This window comes from Tauraco erythrolophus, chromosome Z, assembly GCF_009769465.1.
Source record: "Tauraco erythrolophus isolate bTauEry1 chromosome Z, bTauEry1.pri, whole genome shotgun sequence".
Classification (NCBI taxonomy): Eukaryota; Metazoa; Chordata; class Aves; order Musophagiformes; family Musophagidae; genus Tauraco; species Tauraco erythrolophus.
The window spans coordinates 31010859-31026670 of record NC_141496.1 but is presented as its reverse complement, the minus strand read 5'-3'; the positions used below and the strand labels follow the sequence as shown (position 1 = coordinate 31026670).

At 44.9% G+C, this 15812-nt stretch overlaps 1 protein-coding gene across 1 annotated transcript; it reads left to right on the top strand.

The window, feature by feature from the left end:
• Window positions 1–6103: 6103 nt before the first annotated feature.
• TMEM171 (transmembrane protein 171) lies at window positions 6104–15414 on the top strand. The gene is made up of 3 exons (XM_009979015.2): window positions 6104–6734; window positions 8459–8600; window positions 15186–15414. The coding sequence occupies exons 1-3, from the start codon at window positions 6104–6106 to the stop codon at window positions 15412–15414; spliced, it is 1002 nt and encodes a 333-aa protein (XP_009977317.2).
• The last annotated feature ends 398 nt before the right edge of the window (window positions 15415–15812 follow it).

Genomic DNA, 15812 nt, shown 5'->3' with positions numbered 1-15812 from the left:
TGAGGGGAAGGCCTGGGGGGAGGCAGGGCGCGGTGGGGAGAGGGGGATCTGCCGAGAGACGGGCGCTGCTCGTCCGCCGGCTGCTTCCCCCCCGCGAAGGGGCGGCGGCGGGCGGGTGGGCTTGTGCCGTGACTGCGCCGGCGGGCGCCGCGGGCTCGGCCGCCGTCGTTGCCATGTTTCTCGCTCCCCTCAAGCAGTGGGCAAAAGGCGGGGCCGAGGGCAGCGCCCCTGCGTGTCATTTATCCAGGGCGCAAATGTCCGGCGGCAAGAAAAGCCTCTTTTTCTCCTCCTTGGAGAGCCCGTCTCTCCCCTCACCGTTTCTCCGGAATGACCTTTAGGCCATCCCTGTGAGAGAATGGGGCCTCTCAGAAGAGGCCTCTGCAGATTATTCTTCTGATACACGATGTTCCAGTTGCTGGTGGCATGTGGCTGGGAAGGTGCTGGGGGGCCGCGTTTGCCCCGTGCAGGCTGGGTGCTGCTTCCTCGCAGGGACGTGGTGCATGGGCTCCCCTGCCCCGCTCCTTGCTCTGGCAGGATGCATGGGCATTGTGCTGTCGGGGCATGGTCCAACCTGTTGAAGACCTTAGTGTGACTTGGAAGAGTTAGTGACTTAAAAGAGAGCGTGCCCGGCAGGCTGGCACATGAGGAGGGGTTATGCCATGGGATGCTCTTTTCACAGATGGAGTAGAGCCTAACTGCTTGTTGGTGAGTTGGTTGTGGCTTAATGCACCAGGCCAGCTGCAGGCATCTGAGACAGGAAGACTTAGGGCAGCTTTGGGAGTCCTACGTCTTCCCGATTGTCACAGTTGTATCCTGTCAGCGATCTGTAAGTCTCTGTCTGTGTGTTTTGCCACGTCAGCCCCATCGGATGCACTGACTTCCCAGAACTTGCTAGAAATTGCTCTTTCCTGTGTTACCTGTTTGAAGGAAGTCAGCTCTGCCTTTAACTGTGTCCATCAACCCTCTTCCCAATCTCCCTGCTGGTATTCCAGAAAATAGGAGCTGCTTTTTCCCAGCTCCTGTGTGCCACCAGTGTGTCATGTCAAAAGCATCTCACCCACATGGGACCCTTCAGAGCCCATTGCTGAATCTGGGTCCTGTTCCAGTTGCCTGCATGGCACTCACCCAACAGGTTACCAAAATCTGCTTTGCAAGCTCCTCTCTGTCCAGACACGCTTTTGGAGCCTCGCATAAAACTGTGGCATCAGGGTTCGTTTCACTGCCAAAGTGAGTGGGGAACACTTGTGGATCAGCTTTTTCTCTAGCTCTTTTCCTCTTGTAGCCCACAGGGATAGTAGTTGGCAGCTTCTTCATGGTGTGCAGTTGTGTCTGGCGTAGGTCAGAATCCCTGACTGCCGATTTGTGGTCAGAAGGATCCCTGATACACACATGTCTTATGGCTGGCAGGATTAATCCCATTTTCTGGAAATTCCTACTCCAGCTGCGTTCCAGCACTTCTCCAGACATTAACTCCTGCTCCACCTGCAATGGTCATAAATAACAGCATAGCGCTACCTTATACCGTGAGCTGACACAATCATTTTGTCAGCCCATATGGACAGAGTTTCTTTCTGTGGCATCCACTCCCTGCTTAGAGATCTTCTCGCACAGCATCTAAATCTTGGAAATCCTCCTCCTGGGATGTTAGAACTGTGTGCTCTGTGAGAAGAGAGCAGTCGGGCACTAATTAGAGACTACATTCACGAGAGGGTAAATTGGATGTGTTTGGAATCTCAAAACGTGTTAGTGCTTGTAGTCTTAATGTTGCTTGAAAGTAGGAAACTGAAAGTGCATCCTGTCAGGGGTTTGCCCCTGGCTTGTCATATAAGTGATTAAAAACACCATGAGAAGGGAATAGTGTGGAGATGAAGGTGGCAAACTCCAGTTTACTATAGTTTAACCATCTGTGCTCATGGATGGATGCGTCTGCTGAATCTCAAGTTAAGAGCGCAATCCAGAGGGGAAACTGTGATACGAGAAAGAACAGAAGATGACATGAGTACAGAGGCAGATGTGAATGGAGGAGGAAATTAGACACAGGAAGTGAGAGGAAGTATAAAGCTGTTCATATGTCAACATGAAAAACTGAATGAAGTTGAGAGAATTTTTCCTTCCAGGTAGCTTGTCCTATCGGGTGTTATGGTTTAATTAGAACTGGGGAGGAGGGAAATCACAGAATGACAGTGGCAACTTCCCAGTAGCACTTCAAAAATTGGAAGTATGGGTGAAAACATTTAAATGGAAAACTCTTGAAAAAGGTGGCTTGTGACTTCTGATGGGGTTTCCATTGTGGACTACAACTGACAGGGGATGGTAGTTCTTGAAGTAACTACACAGACTAGACCTCATCTTTCTGCATGAAATTATTTGGGTGCTTTTGCAAGCAAAAGAGTAGGAACGGGGCCTATTCTGGGAAACATAAAACAGAGGAACAGCAGTGTTTTAATTCTTCCAGTGCTTTTTTTTCTTTTAATCCTCAGTTCCTGAATTCATATGACTGCATGAGGATATCGTGTTTCATATGAGTAAGGGGGAGTAAATTTATAGCCCTGGTGTTTGCAGTGGAAATCTTGGAAAATATGAACTCTGAAGGTTCAAACAGAAAGCAAAAAGTCCCAGTTTCATCATTAAAACTTGTATTTTAAAATCCTTGGAGTTGTCCATAATGTGAAAGTTGTATTACAAGTGTCACACAGAAAAATTACAAGAAATTGGCATGTTATTTCCTGTTCTATATACCTGGCATGGGCCAGACTTGCAAAAGGGTAAAACACTATATCATTTAAGTTAAGCTCAAAACCAGACTTCCTTTACAAGCCATGTTTCCAATTCCCTCTTCCCTCATACTTAACTGCCTCCACACTACTGGATTTTGTTCTAGCAGTTTCTGACCTGGTATTTCCATGTCTGCTCTCAGACTTGGGATCAATATGAAGGGAAAATTCCCTTAAGTCAATGTGCCTGTGGAGATAACCAGATCTAATGGAAGTATTTCAAGCACACAGTCAACACAAGGTTTGCTTCTTTCTTAAAATACTTATTCTTGAAACACAAGAAATAAAGCTTAATCTTGCATTGGGTTTTCTATTAAAATTTGGTGGTAGCATAAATGAAAATTAGTCCTCCCTTGGATTTTGCAGAATAAAATCTGTGGCTTTCATCTTCAAAGCCACAACAGACTTCTGAATGTTCCTTCTTTTGTGGCCTGAAAGAATTAAGAAAATATGCACATGCTTCATTCCTAATGTGTGTTTTAACTTAATCTCATAACAACAAGATTGGTGGAAGAGAAGCAGGCACTGTGTTGGAGTAATGAGAACAAATATCTAGACTTTTCTTTCTTTAAGGACTAAACGTTTGAATTTATTTTTTTCCCCTTCACATTGTTTCCTTTTGTCCTAATTTACTTGTACTTATTTCCATGTTTTCTTCCCTAGAGGGAACTGCAAAGAAAGGATTCAGAGTTCTCTAATTATAGTGTATTGCTGTTATAATGGTTAATATGTCTCAGCAGAGAAACATCTCAAGACAGTTGTGTCTGAAACTGGGTTTTACTGTTTGAGTTTTGGGTTTTTTTTGTATTTCAGAGGCTCTTGACTCAGTTTTGTGTATTTATTGGTAGGTCAGTAAATGTAAGATCATTTCTAGACAGGAAGGAGCATATACGGTTATGAGAAACAATTTTAATAACTTATGAAAGACCAGTGAAATTGAGGAAGGAGGAGTGACCAACCTAATGCATTTCCTCTCCTCAGAAACAGAGCCTTCAAACTGATGGAGTGTTGAAAGTGTGCTTGGCTAAAGGTCTTCAGTTTGAAATCTCAGAATTTCTTTTTCGTGAGATACTGTCTTATTTCTAGTACTCTTTATAACCTTTTTTTTTTTCCACAGAGAAGCTGAAATTCTTCTACCAAGGGAGCCTCAGTTAGCAGTTTTTCAAACGAATCTTAGTAGAGGGATAGACTGCATTCAGAACAGTGAAGAAGCGCTTAGCAGACATAGTTTACAAAATTAACTGACAACAGTAATGGGATGCATTAAGGCAGGTCCCTCAGTTTTGCTGTTCAAGATAGCCAGCTGGGAGACTTTCTTGTTTCCTGCAGTGACCTTCTTGCTGTGTGGTGCAGCCCATTTCCTTGCCTCTCAAGTCTTGTGTTTACTGTGCCTTTTACCTGCCTGCTGCTCTCTGCCTTCTCCAGTGCTGCTCAGGATCTGGTTTGATGTTTAGCAGTAAAACATCTAATAACTTCGTCATTTGTGTGTCTGCTCAGCCAATTCTTTAATTGGGTTCTACTCTTATAAAAGTGGCTAAGTGAAGTGACTTGATAGGCTGCCTGGCATTGCAGACAGATAATTATGTATGATTGACTAGTGGGTTTCATGGTTGTGTTTTGTTTTCATCCCGGTGGGGCACTGCAATTACTGGGGAGTGGCACAAAGCTTGTTGTGGCTGACACATGTTCAACAGTTTGGTTCTAGAAATCACAGAATACTTTGTTTTTCTTGTGGAATAACTGGTGTTGAGGCATATGTAAGGAGGAGTCGATATAACTTGACTTTTAGCTTCCAGTGATCTGTATTATTAGGAGGGCAGTGGAAGCTGGTAGAGGAAAGGCTGAAGGTTAACTAACAAACAGCAGTAACTTAAGCCAATTGCCTCCTTCCATCTGTGACAAACTCCTCCAGTCCTATATATCCTTCCTGATACATCCAAGTCATAGATGAAGTTGTCTGTCGTGGGAGAGTGCTGGTGAGGGGAAGAGGGCAGTGTTAAAACACAGCGATAAGGGCATGTTTAAGTACCTCCTGCGCTTGGTAGGTGACAGCTTTCTCATGGTCCGTCCAGACTTGTTTTTTCCCTAAGTCTGAAATTCCCCTGGGTTTCAGGTTGGCTTTTGATGGATGGTAGCCACTTGGACCAAGATCTCTGTGATTGCTAGTCACCATGGTGTGGAGTACAGATGTCTGTCTGAGCCCTGTAGGCCAGAGTGTCAGAGCAGCACAAACTTGCTTGCAGGTAATGAGAAATAATTTTTTTTTTTCTAAAGCTCACTGAATGGCACTCTGCCCTGACTTTCAGTCACGCTTTCCCTGGCCCAGTTTGTCCACATCCAGCAGATTTGTCATCCATACTACCATATGGACTGTCACTGACCTCAGCACTAGTTTGTATTTTCTTCTGGTTTAATTCTGAATCTAGAATCCTGTGGGCTCAGAAGCCTTCTGGCAGCCACCTTTGTTATATTTCTTTTTAAAGCTTTCTTGGAGCACAGACAAAGGATTCAGGAGTATGGGAAGTTGAAAGGAAGTGTGGGAGCAGTATGCTTACCAACTCATGACTATGGAATCAGTGAGACTTCAAGTACATAGTCTTTAGTATGGCTTTTTCTTTTTTTTTTTTTTTTTCCCCCTGTCTCTCCAGAACGGAACCAAAAGTCTTCTGTGTACTTGCTCTTGCAGCTATATAATACAGGAAGCTGATTTAAGGAGAGAAACAGAAAAGTCTTTATTGACTGGGGAAGGAAAAGCAAGACTTACATGCTTTGAAAAGGTAGGTATTAGGAGATCTACTTGGTAAAAAGTCCAGTAGTCATCAATACTCATTTGCATTAAGGTTCTTTCTCTCAAGAGCTGTCACTTCCTGCCATTCACTACAGAAATTTCCCCTAGCTTTCTGTTTTCAACGAGAAACCTAGCCTGTCCTTATTCCCAAGATTCAGCCTTTGAAAATAATGTCCCCTTAATCAGACGACTGTATATCTAAAGAAACAAGTCATTTAACTGTGCAACAGCAGTTACAGTTGTTTTCAATCTATCTGTAAAACAAGTTCTGTCTTTTCATTGGCATTTAATGGCAGCAAACTTGATTAGGCCCTTTATTCCGTAATGGAGGTACTCCAAAACAGAAAATACACCAAGAGTATACAGTTCTAATAGACTGAGTAGCAAATGCAGGAGCAAATATAATGTATAAAATCCCACTGTCTTTTTCTTCTTTTGATTCGTGTATTTTCATGTTCACAGATCTACTGTAGTTTTCTGCCACTTAATGCTAACAAGAAAAAAAACACAACCCTCATCTGCTTGAGGAGGTTCTGCTGTAATGTATCCAGTGGCTGTTCCTGCCCCAGGAGGTGAAGGAATTAATGAACAACATGGGAGACTTATTTTTTTCCTTTTTGTTTTTGGAGCAGTGTTACTCTGCGCTGGATTTCTGCTTTCAGTCTTTATTCTCCAGTCGTGCCCATCTGGAACCTTCAGTGACTGTAACGGGGTCCTTAAGGCTGCTGGGCCCGTGCTGGCTGTGACTGGACTGGTTTGTGTTTTACTGGCACGATCAAGAGCCAGGCTGTATATAAGACAAAGGCAATTGCAAAATGAGCAGGTGTACAGCCTTGTTTTTTGTCGCGGGAGCTGTCAGTTTGCCCAGTTTCTCATATTTGGATTCCTGTTTTTAACTAGTGGAATGCTAATTAGCATCCTGGGCATTTGGGTTCCTGGCTGCAGCCCCAGCTGGCACAGCATACAGCTCAACCACACCGGCAGTTCTGATGTGGACCTGCAGGGCTGTGGATTCCTGTCACTTCAAATCATGGGACCTTTGATTGTGCTCACTGGGTTGTGTTTCTTTGTCATAGCTCATGTTAAAAAGAAACAAAACTTAAATCTCAACCAAGAATCTTGCGAAAGTGAAGAACATCTTCAAAGCCCTGAATCTTTTCAGGTCACAGTAGGTGGGTAAATAATATACGAACTTTACATTGGAGAGTTAGTAGGTGGTTTTTTCCATTAATTGTTAACCTCTGAATATTAATCATTTGAGCTCTAAGCATGTCGGTTCTGGCATGTCAAACCAGCCAAAACAGAACGTTGCTTTGTCTCGTATGTTTTCTGTATGGTCAGTTCAGTTAGCTTTCTCTCAAAAAGAAAACCTGTCCTTTGGCATAAAAGAAAGATCTGACTGACTGTGCAAAAGAAGCCACATCATCTGACACAAATCAGTCCAGTCCCACTGCCTTTCCCCAAGGGTGTAGCTGACACTGCAGATCACAGGTCTAATGACTTCTGTGACTATATTTAAAGTTTATTTCAGCCTTGAGCTCTGACCCCTTAAACAGGAGAATCTGATTCATAAGCAGTGTGTTGTATTTTTTTCTTTAATTGTGGCCAGATCTTCCATCAGTCAGAGATGTAATTGCAAGATGCTTCTGTTAATTGCACAGTGCTTGAGTGCATGTGGTATGTTAGCCAGGAACACTCCCTTGCATGTAGCACTGCTTTTAATATCTCATGAATACGTTCTTTGCATAGAATATTCTGATAACTCTCTAGCTCTCAGAAAGGATTAATGAGTCAATCACAGTATTGCTTGACTATCATCTGACTGACTGGACTTGAAATTCATTATGCAGAACTTTATACCTTCTGCGTGTCAAACCAATGTACAGACTTGTAACCGGTGATCCTCAGAAAATGTCAGTTTTCCAGCCACCAGAATAAGTCAAAGGGTCGTAGGAAGGAATTCAGATTGGCTTTAAAGATGAGAAAGCAAAATTAGTGGATGCCTTTTATACTTCCATCAGGAAAAGTAAAACTGAAAGGTTGAAGGCTGAGGCCTGTTTGGCATAGTGACATTCTGGAATAGTGGTAATTCAGCTAGAAAACACCCCCCATCTCACTCAACATGGCTGATGCTCCATGACCTGGCCCTGCACACAAAGTACAAAGGATAAAACGTGCCAGGCAGTTGTGAATGTTTATATAAATTATACAAGCTCAGTGACGCATACAAACTCTCTGTTTAAAAAAAAAGTAATTTGAAACTCTTCAGTTACAAATTTGAAGTTGGCAGGTATGCTGCACAGTATGCTTAATAGTGAATTATGTATCGATAGTGTCATGGTACTAATGTTAGTAGCCTGCCCTCAGCTACAAGTAATTTAGTAGGGAAACTGTCAAGGCACACAAAAGCAGTCATCAGAATCATTAATGACTTGAAAATTTTTGTTACAACACTGCAGTAGATGTGCAGAAACTTAAACCTCTCTATTTAGGTATGTGAGGAAAACTAAATGTGTGCCTACCCTTAAAGTGAGACAACAGTAACTGTATGCTTTGCATTTCCAGTTTCTGAAGACAGCCAACGTTGAAGAGGTTTGTGTCTCTTAGCTAGATGGAACACTCTGCCTCCCCTGGTTGTATTTTCTAAATGAAATCTTCCATTTGTGAATATGCTGCATCTTTGTTTTGGGGTAATCTTGATTTTTAATGTACTTCCAGTGTACTTTAACTGCTCAGGATATGACAGTTCTGTATGTGGGATTATTGCACTTTATCTTAAAAGGTAGACAAGTACAAATACTGTCATTCCAAAGACAAGAAATATTCTAGGATACAGTTAGAATAAACAGTGGTGCTCAATTTTTCAGAGGTAGTAATTGGTGTTTTTTTTCCCCAGGTGATGCTGTAATGGTATTCCCACCTCCACCACCTCCTTATTTTGCTGACCCTCTTTCACCAACTGTGACACGTTGTCTTATGTCGAGTGGTTTGCCTACAAGTGAAAATCCTCCACCATATCACTCCATCTTCAGTGATGGGTAAGACTTTTTTTGTCTGTCTGTGGAAACCTGAAATGTTTCTCAAGGTATCCAGACCATGTTCTTAATCACTGTGAATCAACTCTCTGCTAGGCATCACGAAATTTTCTAGTGCATCACTGACATACTTCAGATACCTTACTTGAAATGGCATTAAAGTATCCTACTGTAGAAGGGATATCACAAAGCACAGTGTGTCGTTCATGAGGGTTAAATTCTTACCAGTTTATTATGACTGAAAAGAACTTCTGAAGTTCTGGAGGGACGAGGGGCCCAGGAAAGTTGGTCCACATTCAAGGAGCACCTCCTCCAAGCTCAGCAGAGGTGCGTCCCGATGAAGAACAAGTTGGGCAAAAAGACCAGGAAGCCCGCATGGATGAGCAAGGAGCTCCTGGACCAACTGAAAATGAAGAGGATAGCCTATAGAGGGTGGAAGCGGAGACAGATAGCCTGGGAGGAATACAGAGAAGCTGTACGAGTGACCAGGGATCAGGTGAGGAAGGCTAAAGCCCTGAAGGAATTGAATTTGGCAAGGGATATAAAAAGCAATAAGAAAAGCTTCTGTAGGTATGTAGGGGACGAAAGGAAGTCCAAGGAGAATGTAGGCCCCCTCCGGAAGGATACTGGTGCTCTGGTTACCCGGAACATAGAGAAGGCTGAGTTACTCAATGACTTTTTTGCCTCAGTCTTCACTGATAAAGCCTCTTGTCTTACCACCCAAGCTGTGGAAAGAACTAGCAGGGACTGTGAGGATGAACCACCGCCCACTGTACTTGAAGAGCAGGTTCGGGAACATCTGAGGAACTTGAAGGTGCACAAGTCCATGGGACCTGATGAGATCCATCCGCGGGTCCTGAAGGAACTGGCGGATGAAGTTGCCAAGCCACTGGCCATTGTATTTGAGAAGTCGTGGCGGTCTGGCGAGGTCCCCAATGACTGGAAGAGAGGGAACATAACCCCCATTTTTCAAAAGGGGAACAAGGAGGACCCGGGCAACTACAGGCCGGTGAGCCTCACGTCTGTGCCTGGCAAGGTCATGGAGCAGATTCTCCTGGGAACCATGCTAAGGCACATGGAGAGCAAGGAGGTGGTGGGTGACAGCCAACATGGCTTCACCAAAGGCAGATCGTGCCTGACCAGCTTGGTGGCCTTTTACGATGGGGTGACAGCATCGGTGGACAAGGGTCGACCAACGGATGTCATCTACCTGGACTTGTGCAAAGCTTTTGACACTGTCCCGCACGACATTCTTCTCTCTAAATTAGAGAGGCATGGGTTTGATGGATGGACCACTCGGTGGATAAGGAATTGGCTCAATGGCCGCACTCAGAGAGTGGTGGTCAACGGCTCGATGTCCAAGTGGAGACCGGTCACGAGTGGCGTCCCTCAGGGGTCCGTGTTGGGCCCGGCCCTCTTCAACATCTTTGTCGGTGACGTGGACAGTGGCATGGAGTGCACCCTCAGCAAGCTCGCCGATGACACCAAGCTGTGTGGTGCCATCAACACGCTGGAAGGGAGGGATGCCATCCAGAGGGACCTTGACAGGCTGGAGAGGTGGGCCCATGTCAACCTCATGAAGTTCAACCAGGCCAAGTGCAAGGTCCTACATCTGGGTCGTGGCAATCCCAGGCACAAATACAGACTGGGTGGTGAATGGATCGAGAGCAGCCCTGAGGAGAAGGACTTGGGAGTACTGGACGAGAAGCTCAATATGAGCCGGCAATGTGCTCTTGCGGCCCAGAAGGCCAACCACATCCTGGGCTGCATCAAGAGGAGCGTGGCCAGCAGGTCGAGAGAGGTGATTCTCCCCCTCTACTCTGCCCTCGTGAGACCTCACCTGGAGTATTGCGTCCAGTTCTGGAGCCCCCAACATAAGAAGGACATGGACCAGTTGGAGAGGGTCCAGAGGAGGGCCACGAAGATGATAAGAGGGCTGGAGCACCTTTCCTATGAGGACAGGCTGAAAGAGTTGGGGCTGTTCAGCCTGGAGAAGAGGAGGCTCCGGGGTGACCTTATAGCGGTCTTCCAGTACCTCAAGGGGGCCTACAAGAAAGATGGGGAGAGGCTGTTCAGGAGGGCCTGTTGTGATAGGACAAGGGGTAATGGTTTTAAAATAGAGGGAGGTAGATTCAGATTGGATATTAGGAAAAAATTTTTTACCATGAGAGTTGTAGAACACTGGAACAGGTTGCCCAGAGAGGTGGTGGATGCTCCATTCCTGGAGACGTTCAAGGCCAGGTTGGATGAGGCCCTGAGCAACCTGATCTAGTTGGAGATATCCCTGTTCCTTGCAGGGGGGTTGGACTAGATGACCTTTGAAGGTCCCTTCCAGCCCTAACCATTCTATGATTCTATGATTCTAAGTGAGAACAAAGCCTTAAATCAGAGGCCTTATTTAAGTATACTTAGATTAGATTTCTTCCAGATTGTCCAAGATAAAGTGCCCCTGACAGCAGTGCTCCAGCAGCATGATATCCACACTGCCAGATCTTCGGAAGCCTCTGTAGAACCAGTGCAGCGAGCCCTTTGTGAGACCTATCCACAGGCCCTGTGACCCTGGGAGCATGACTTCAGTGTGTTCTGTTCTCCCTGTAACCTTTTTCTTACTACCTTGAGGAAGTGAGACCTGCCATGCTTGTCTACCTTGCTCCTGGCTGTGGCAGGGTGTTAAGATAAAACAGTACCTTGATGTTGCAGGAGAGGAGCAGGAGTCTCCAGGGAGCTTAAAAAGGAAGTTGCAATGCCAGCTTCATCTCAAGATGTTGTACCTTACCCATGCAGCCACTGTTCTGTACATTGAGTACAGCTGATTTGCTAGCTGCTGCCACCACCACGCTCAGGGTGGTGACTGACTGAAGAGTTGTCTGCACCACAAGAACCTGCAGCATTGTTTATCCCCTGTGGATTACCACCAGTGGGCTGCTAACTTGAGAGTGAAAGAGGTCACTGCAAGGGCCACGTGCTAGGAGCCAGAGCTGGATCTGGCCAAGAGAGCTAGATGTTACATGCCTAGAGCCCCTAACTAACTTTTCAGGCCCTTAGTGATACAGAATTGACTTGGCTTTACCTTTTGGGAAGTCCTATGTCAGTTTGGTTTTGATCTGTGGGTCAGTAGGTGGTGTGGGACTTTTTCATTGGATGACTTAGTTTACAAGACTGTACCTGAAGCATCCTAAACACCATCACTGCAGCAAAAGCCCCAGCCTGCCTGGCTGTGTCCACGCATAGTAGTTTTTGGGACATTGCTTTAATAGCCTTCCACTATACTCCAGAATTCTTCACTGACCCGAGGCAGTGCGTTCCATGAGCAGCTGCACCAGCTGTGTGCCTGATGTCAATACTTCTTCAAAACTCTAGTGCTAATCTTCCCTTTGAAGTAAGCAAGTGTGGGCCCTCTTCCTGCTCAGAGACCTAAATGCCACAGGAGGAGGATTCTTGTGTTAGCAGTGGTGCTTGTTCTTGTTACTATGTTGTGTACAGCCATGTCTGGTTTTTAGTCATCCTTTGAAGTGTATCTGGTGGATTCTTGAGGCTCAGCCCCACTGTGCAGGGCACTCTGTTCTCTAGTCAGTGACCATGAACAACATCTCATACTGTCTTCTGTTTCCTAGTGCCCTCCTCCAAACATTTTCTCCCTGTCTTTGTTGGAGACAGCAGATACTTCCTTCTGTTGCTATTGCCACAAGCCAGACTGCCCTGCCTTTTCTCAAAAGCACCTTTTTTTTTTTAACATAGAGTAAACACCTCTATCAAAAAAGCCTGCTTGCTCCTCCTTACTAGTGCAACACTCTTCTAATGCATTGTTACATGCTCTACAGTGGAACTGGCCCCCAGACAAAAAAAAGGATCATGTACACACCACCTAGGGAAGGGAGACGCTCAGTGTTTGGTTCCCACTGACTGAGGTCCAGCTTGAGGTTGATGACTTGTGCTGAGGGATGCAGTACTTAGCAAACCCTAACTACACACGTTTCATTCAGTCTGCTGGTTTTCCACTTAAATTGCTTCAGAGAGAGTACTTTTTGTACAAAGCTGATGAGAATCTGTTGTTCACTCAGTGCCCTAAGCACCTGCCAATTCAGGATTACAAGGGTAGATGCGGGGATGAGAGGATGAAAGGTTGATCAAGGCAAAGTGCTTTCCAGAGAGCCGTGGTTCTGATGACCAGGCACAGATTTTGCTGTGTGAAGAAACATTTTGTTAAGTATAAAAGTCTTTATCTGTTCTCAGATTACAAGTGAAATGTATTAGCTCCCAGAGCTGTACTACTGCAATTGAAGGACACCCAGAGCAAGCAGGAGGGAAAAGACACTCCTGGCACTGGAAGACAAAGCTTACATGAAATCTCTGTGTTCTTATGGGGCTGGGTGAAGGCATCCACAGCTAGGTGGTGTTTCATACCACTTGTTGCTGGTCCTGGAGTTGGGCACGACACGGAGCTACATCTCCAGCATGCACTGTACTCTGTTCTGGCATATACATCCCAGATGTATGTACAAAGCAAATGGATGTGTGTGGAGAAATGAATTGCCTCAGGTGTGAACTTGGACCTCTGGTAGCCATGAGAGAGCCAATTCAAATATGGTCCAAGGTAGCCCTCAAAAAACATTTCAGTTTAAATACATTTAGAAGACCGGGCTGGAGTGGATAACTAGGAGAAATATAGGATCATACATGAAAGCTGTGTTCTGCTGTAGCCTTACAAGCAGCTGAGAGACAGAGTGACTCTTGTACCACCTGTCTTTAGAAGTACAGTGTACAAAACTGCAGGCCAGAAGTCCTCTCTACCCTGTAATTTCAGGCCCTCAGTTGAGATGTGGGCTGCCTGCCTGTGTGCTTGGTAAATTGTTTGCATTATCAAAGGCTGTGAAATAACACAAGCAGCACATCCTGCACTGAAAAAGAAAGAACAAAGGGTGGTAGGAGAATGGCAAAAAAGCTGGTTCCTCAGGCTTCTTGTGGGCTCCGCCTGCTGGTGCATATACCAGGTGACCACTCTTTCCTTCACCTGCTCTCCTACAAAATCACCTGCAGCTGAATCAGCTGCCTCAACCCATGAATGTCCAGTTCTGATGCTCTTGACTTTGTGTGTGATCTCGTCAACTCAATCATTGTTGATTGCCTGTCTGGACTTCTCTGTCCTGTGAACATACATACCAAAAGAGGCAGATTGTAGCCCAGCTTGCTAGGGCAGTTTCTAGTGGAGTGGACAAAACACCTCAGCCTTGGAGGCAGAAACCCTGGGCCTCCAGTTTTGGTTTTCTGTGGCTGACGGTGCTCTAGCTATCACCCTTCTGTGCTCCCCAGGGTCCTCACAGAGACCCTGTGAGTTGATGGCACCTCTGGGTATTTCACTTGATCATGCTCTCCCATAGCTCAGCACTTGGTAGCCATGGCATCTTGATTAGTGCAAATTGGTTTCCAAGCCCTTTCATGGAGGCAAAGCAGTGACCTTGTTCCTCCTAACATAGTGCTGTAGTTGAAGATCCCAAAGCTGGAAGGGAATACCTATTTCATACAAGGGTGGCTACTAGGCTAATGTGATTTGCCTCTTCAGTCCATTGCTCCATGTGCTGTCAACAAGTGCTGTGGTGGAGGCTGTGCTGGACGAGAGAGCTTGTAGGAAGCTGAGTCATGGTCTGATCCCAGAAGCGATTGTTTCTTTCCTGCAGTCTGTTGTATAGCACTTCAGCATGTGTCTTGTATGTTCTCTCTCCTTTACACTCACTCTCACGCACCAGTAACAGCACTAAAGATGAGGTGACTATGCTCTGTGTTCCTGCTCCTCACACAGTATTGGTGGGGGTACAGATATATGCACAACGGCAAGAGTCAGCTCTGAGAGCAAGTTGAGAAACCAGGATTTCTTCCCTCTCCCTGAGAAGCAGCTGAAGCAATATGCTGAGGGCCAGCTCCAGGGCGAAGAAAACAGGCTTCCAGAATCATGCAGGTGCAACCAATTGGGATCAAGTTACGATGATCAGAGGAGGGAGGTAAATACTTGACTGCTCTCCTTGACTGTCACTGGGGACTTGAGAGTCTGGTCGTGTCCAGTTGCTTCTGCTCGTCCGACTCTGAGCAGGACCGCTACTCCTTATGTCTGTCACGGGTTGCTAGAAAGCTTAATTAAAGTTTCAGGTTGCCTTTCGTGTGAGATCTCAAATGGCTAAGGACTGTGATTTTTGCAATGCCATTCTAAGTCTAGTAGCTGTCTTTCATAAGAGAAAGGGGCAACGTGGATGTGATAGACTACAAAAGGGACGATACATTAGGAGCTACGGATCGGATGATTTAATAAGATTGTGAGATAGCCCTGCCAGAGGCAGCTAATACCCATAAGCCAGGCTGTGACTGGTGATGTTAAAGGTTAGAAGGCAGCTTGTTTGCCCTTCCCTTCTGAAGTAATAGAATTTTCATATGAGTCATAATGTAGCCCATAGTAAGAAATCCTGATGCTTATGCAAGTTCTTTGCTTCAGGGATTTTTAGGGATTGTGTATGTACATGTATGTTTATGTAAGTCAAGCGGAATTTCACTCACTGTAGAGAAATGAATTCTGCTAATACGCAGCTTTGTGTTTTATAGAGCGCAGCTTGCAGAGGGTGAACGAACAGTTGCTGTTAGAGACTATGAAACCATTTATACAATTTCTGGAAGCAGCTCACCTTCAGATATTTCACCGATGCTATACGTCTCCTCCGAATCACCTCCAAAATATGAAGAAAAAGCATCAATAACAAATAAGGAATATTCTCCATATTCTTCTTCATCTTCTTCATCTATTTCCTTAGACACATCTGACACCAGCTCATAGAGGACTGTCAGTTAGACTTCATTTTTAAATTAAACTGTATGCTCAGATTTATGATTTTTGAATTTATTTACATTTTGTAATAAAAGCAGTAATGTTGGCTGTGTCTAATTTTTCATCAAAAAGCATAAATGATTAATTTGGGTTTCAAGAAATATTAGATAATGCTAGGCTTTGAACAAGTAGTCTGAAGGGATTCAGTTCGCTGCAAGAATGTTGAATGCTCATCTTGTTCTTTCACAGCATCAGTTTCTATTTTCAGTTCTTTATATAATGGGGGCGCTAAGTAGAGACCAACTTTTTTTTGCTTATTTTAATTAAATCTGTTTGGAGCTTCAAAAAAGAAATAATTAGGAAGTGTTTTTATTTCTATTTTTGTATGACTTTTGTGGAAAATACTC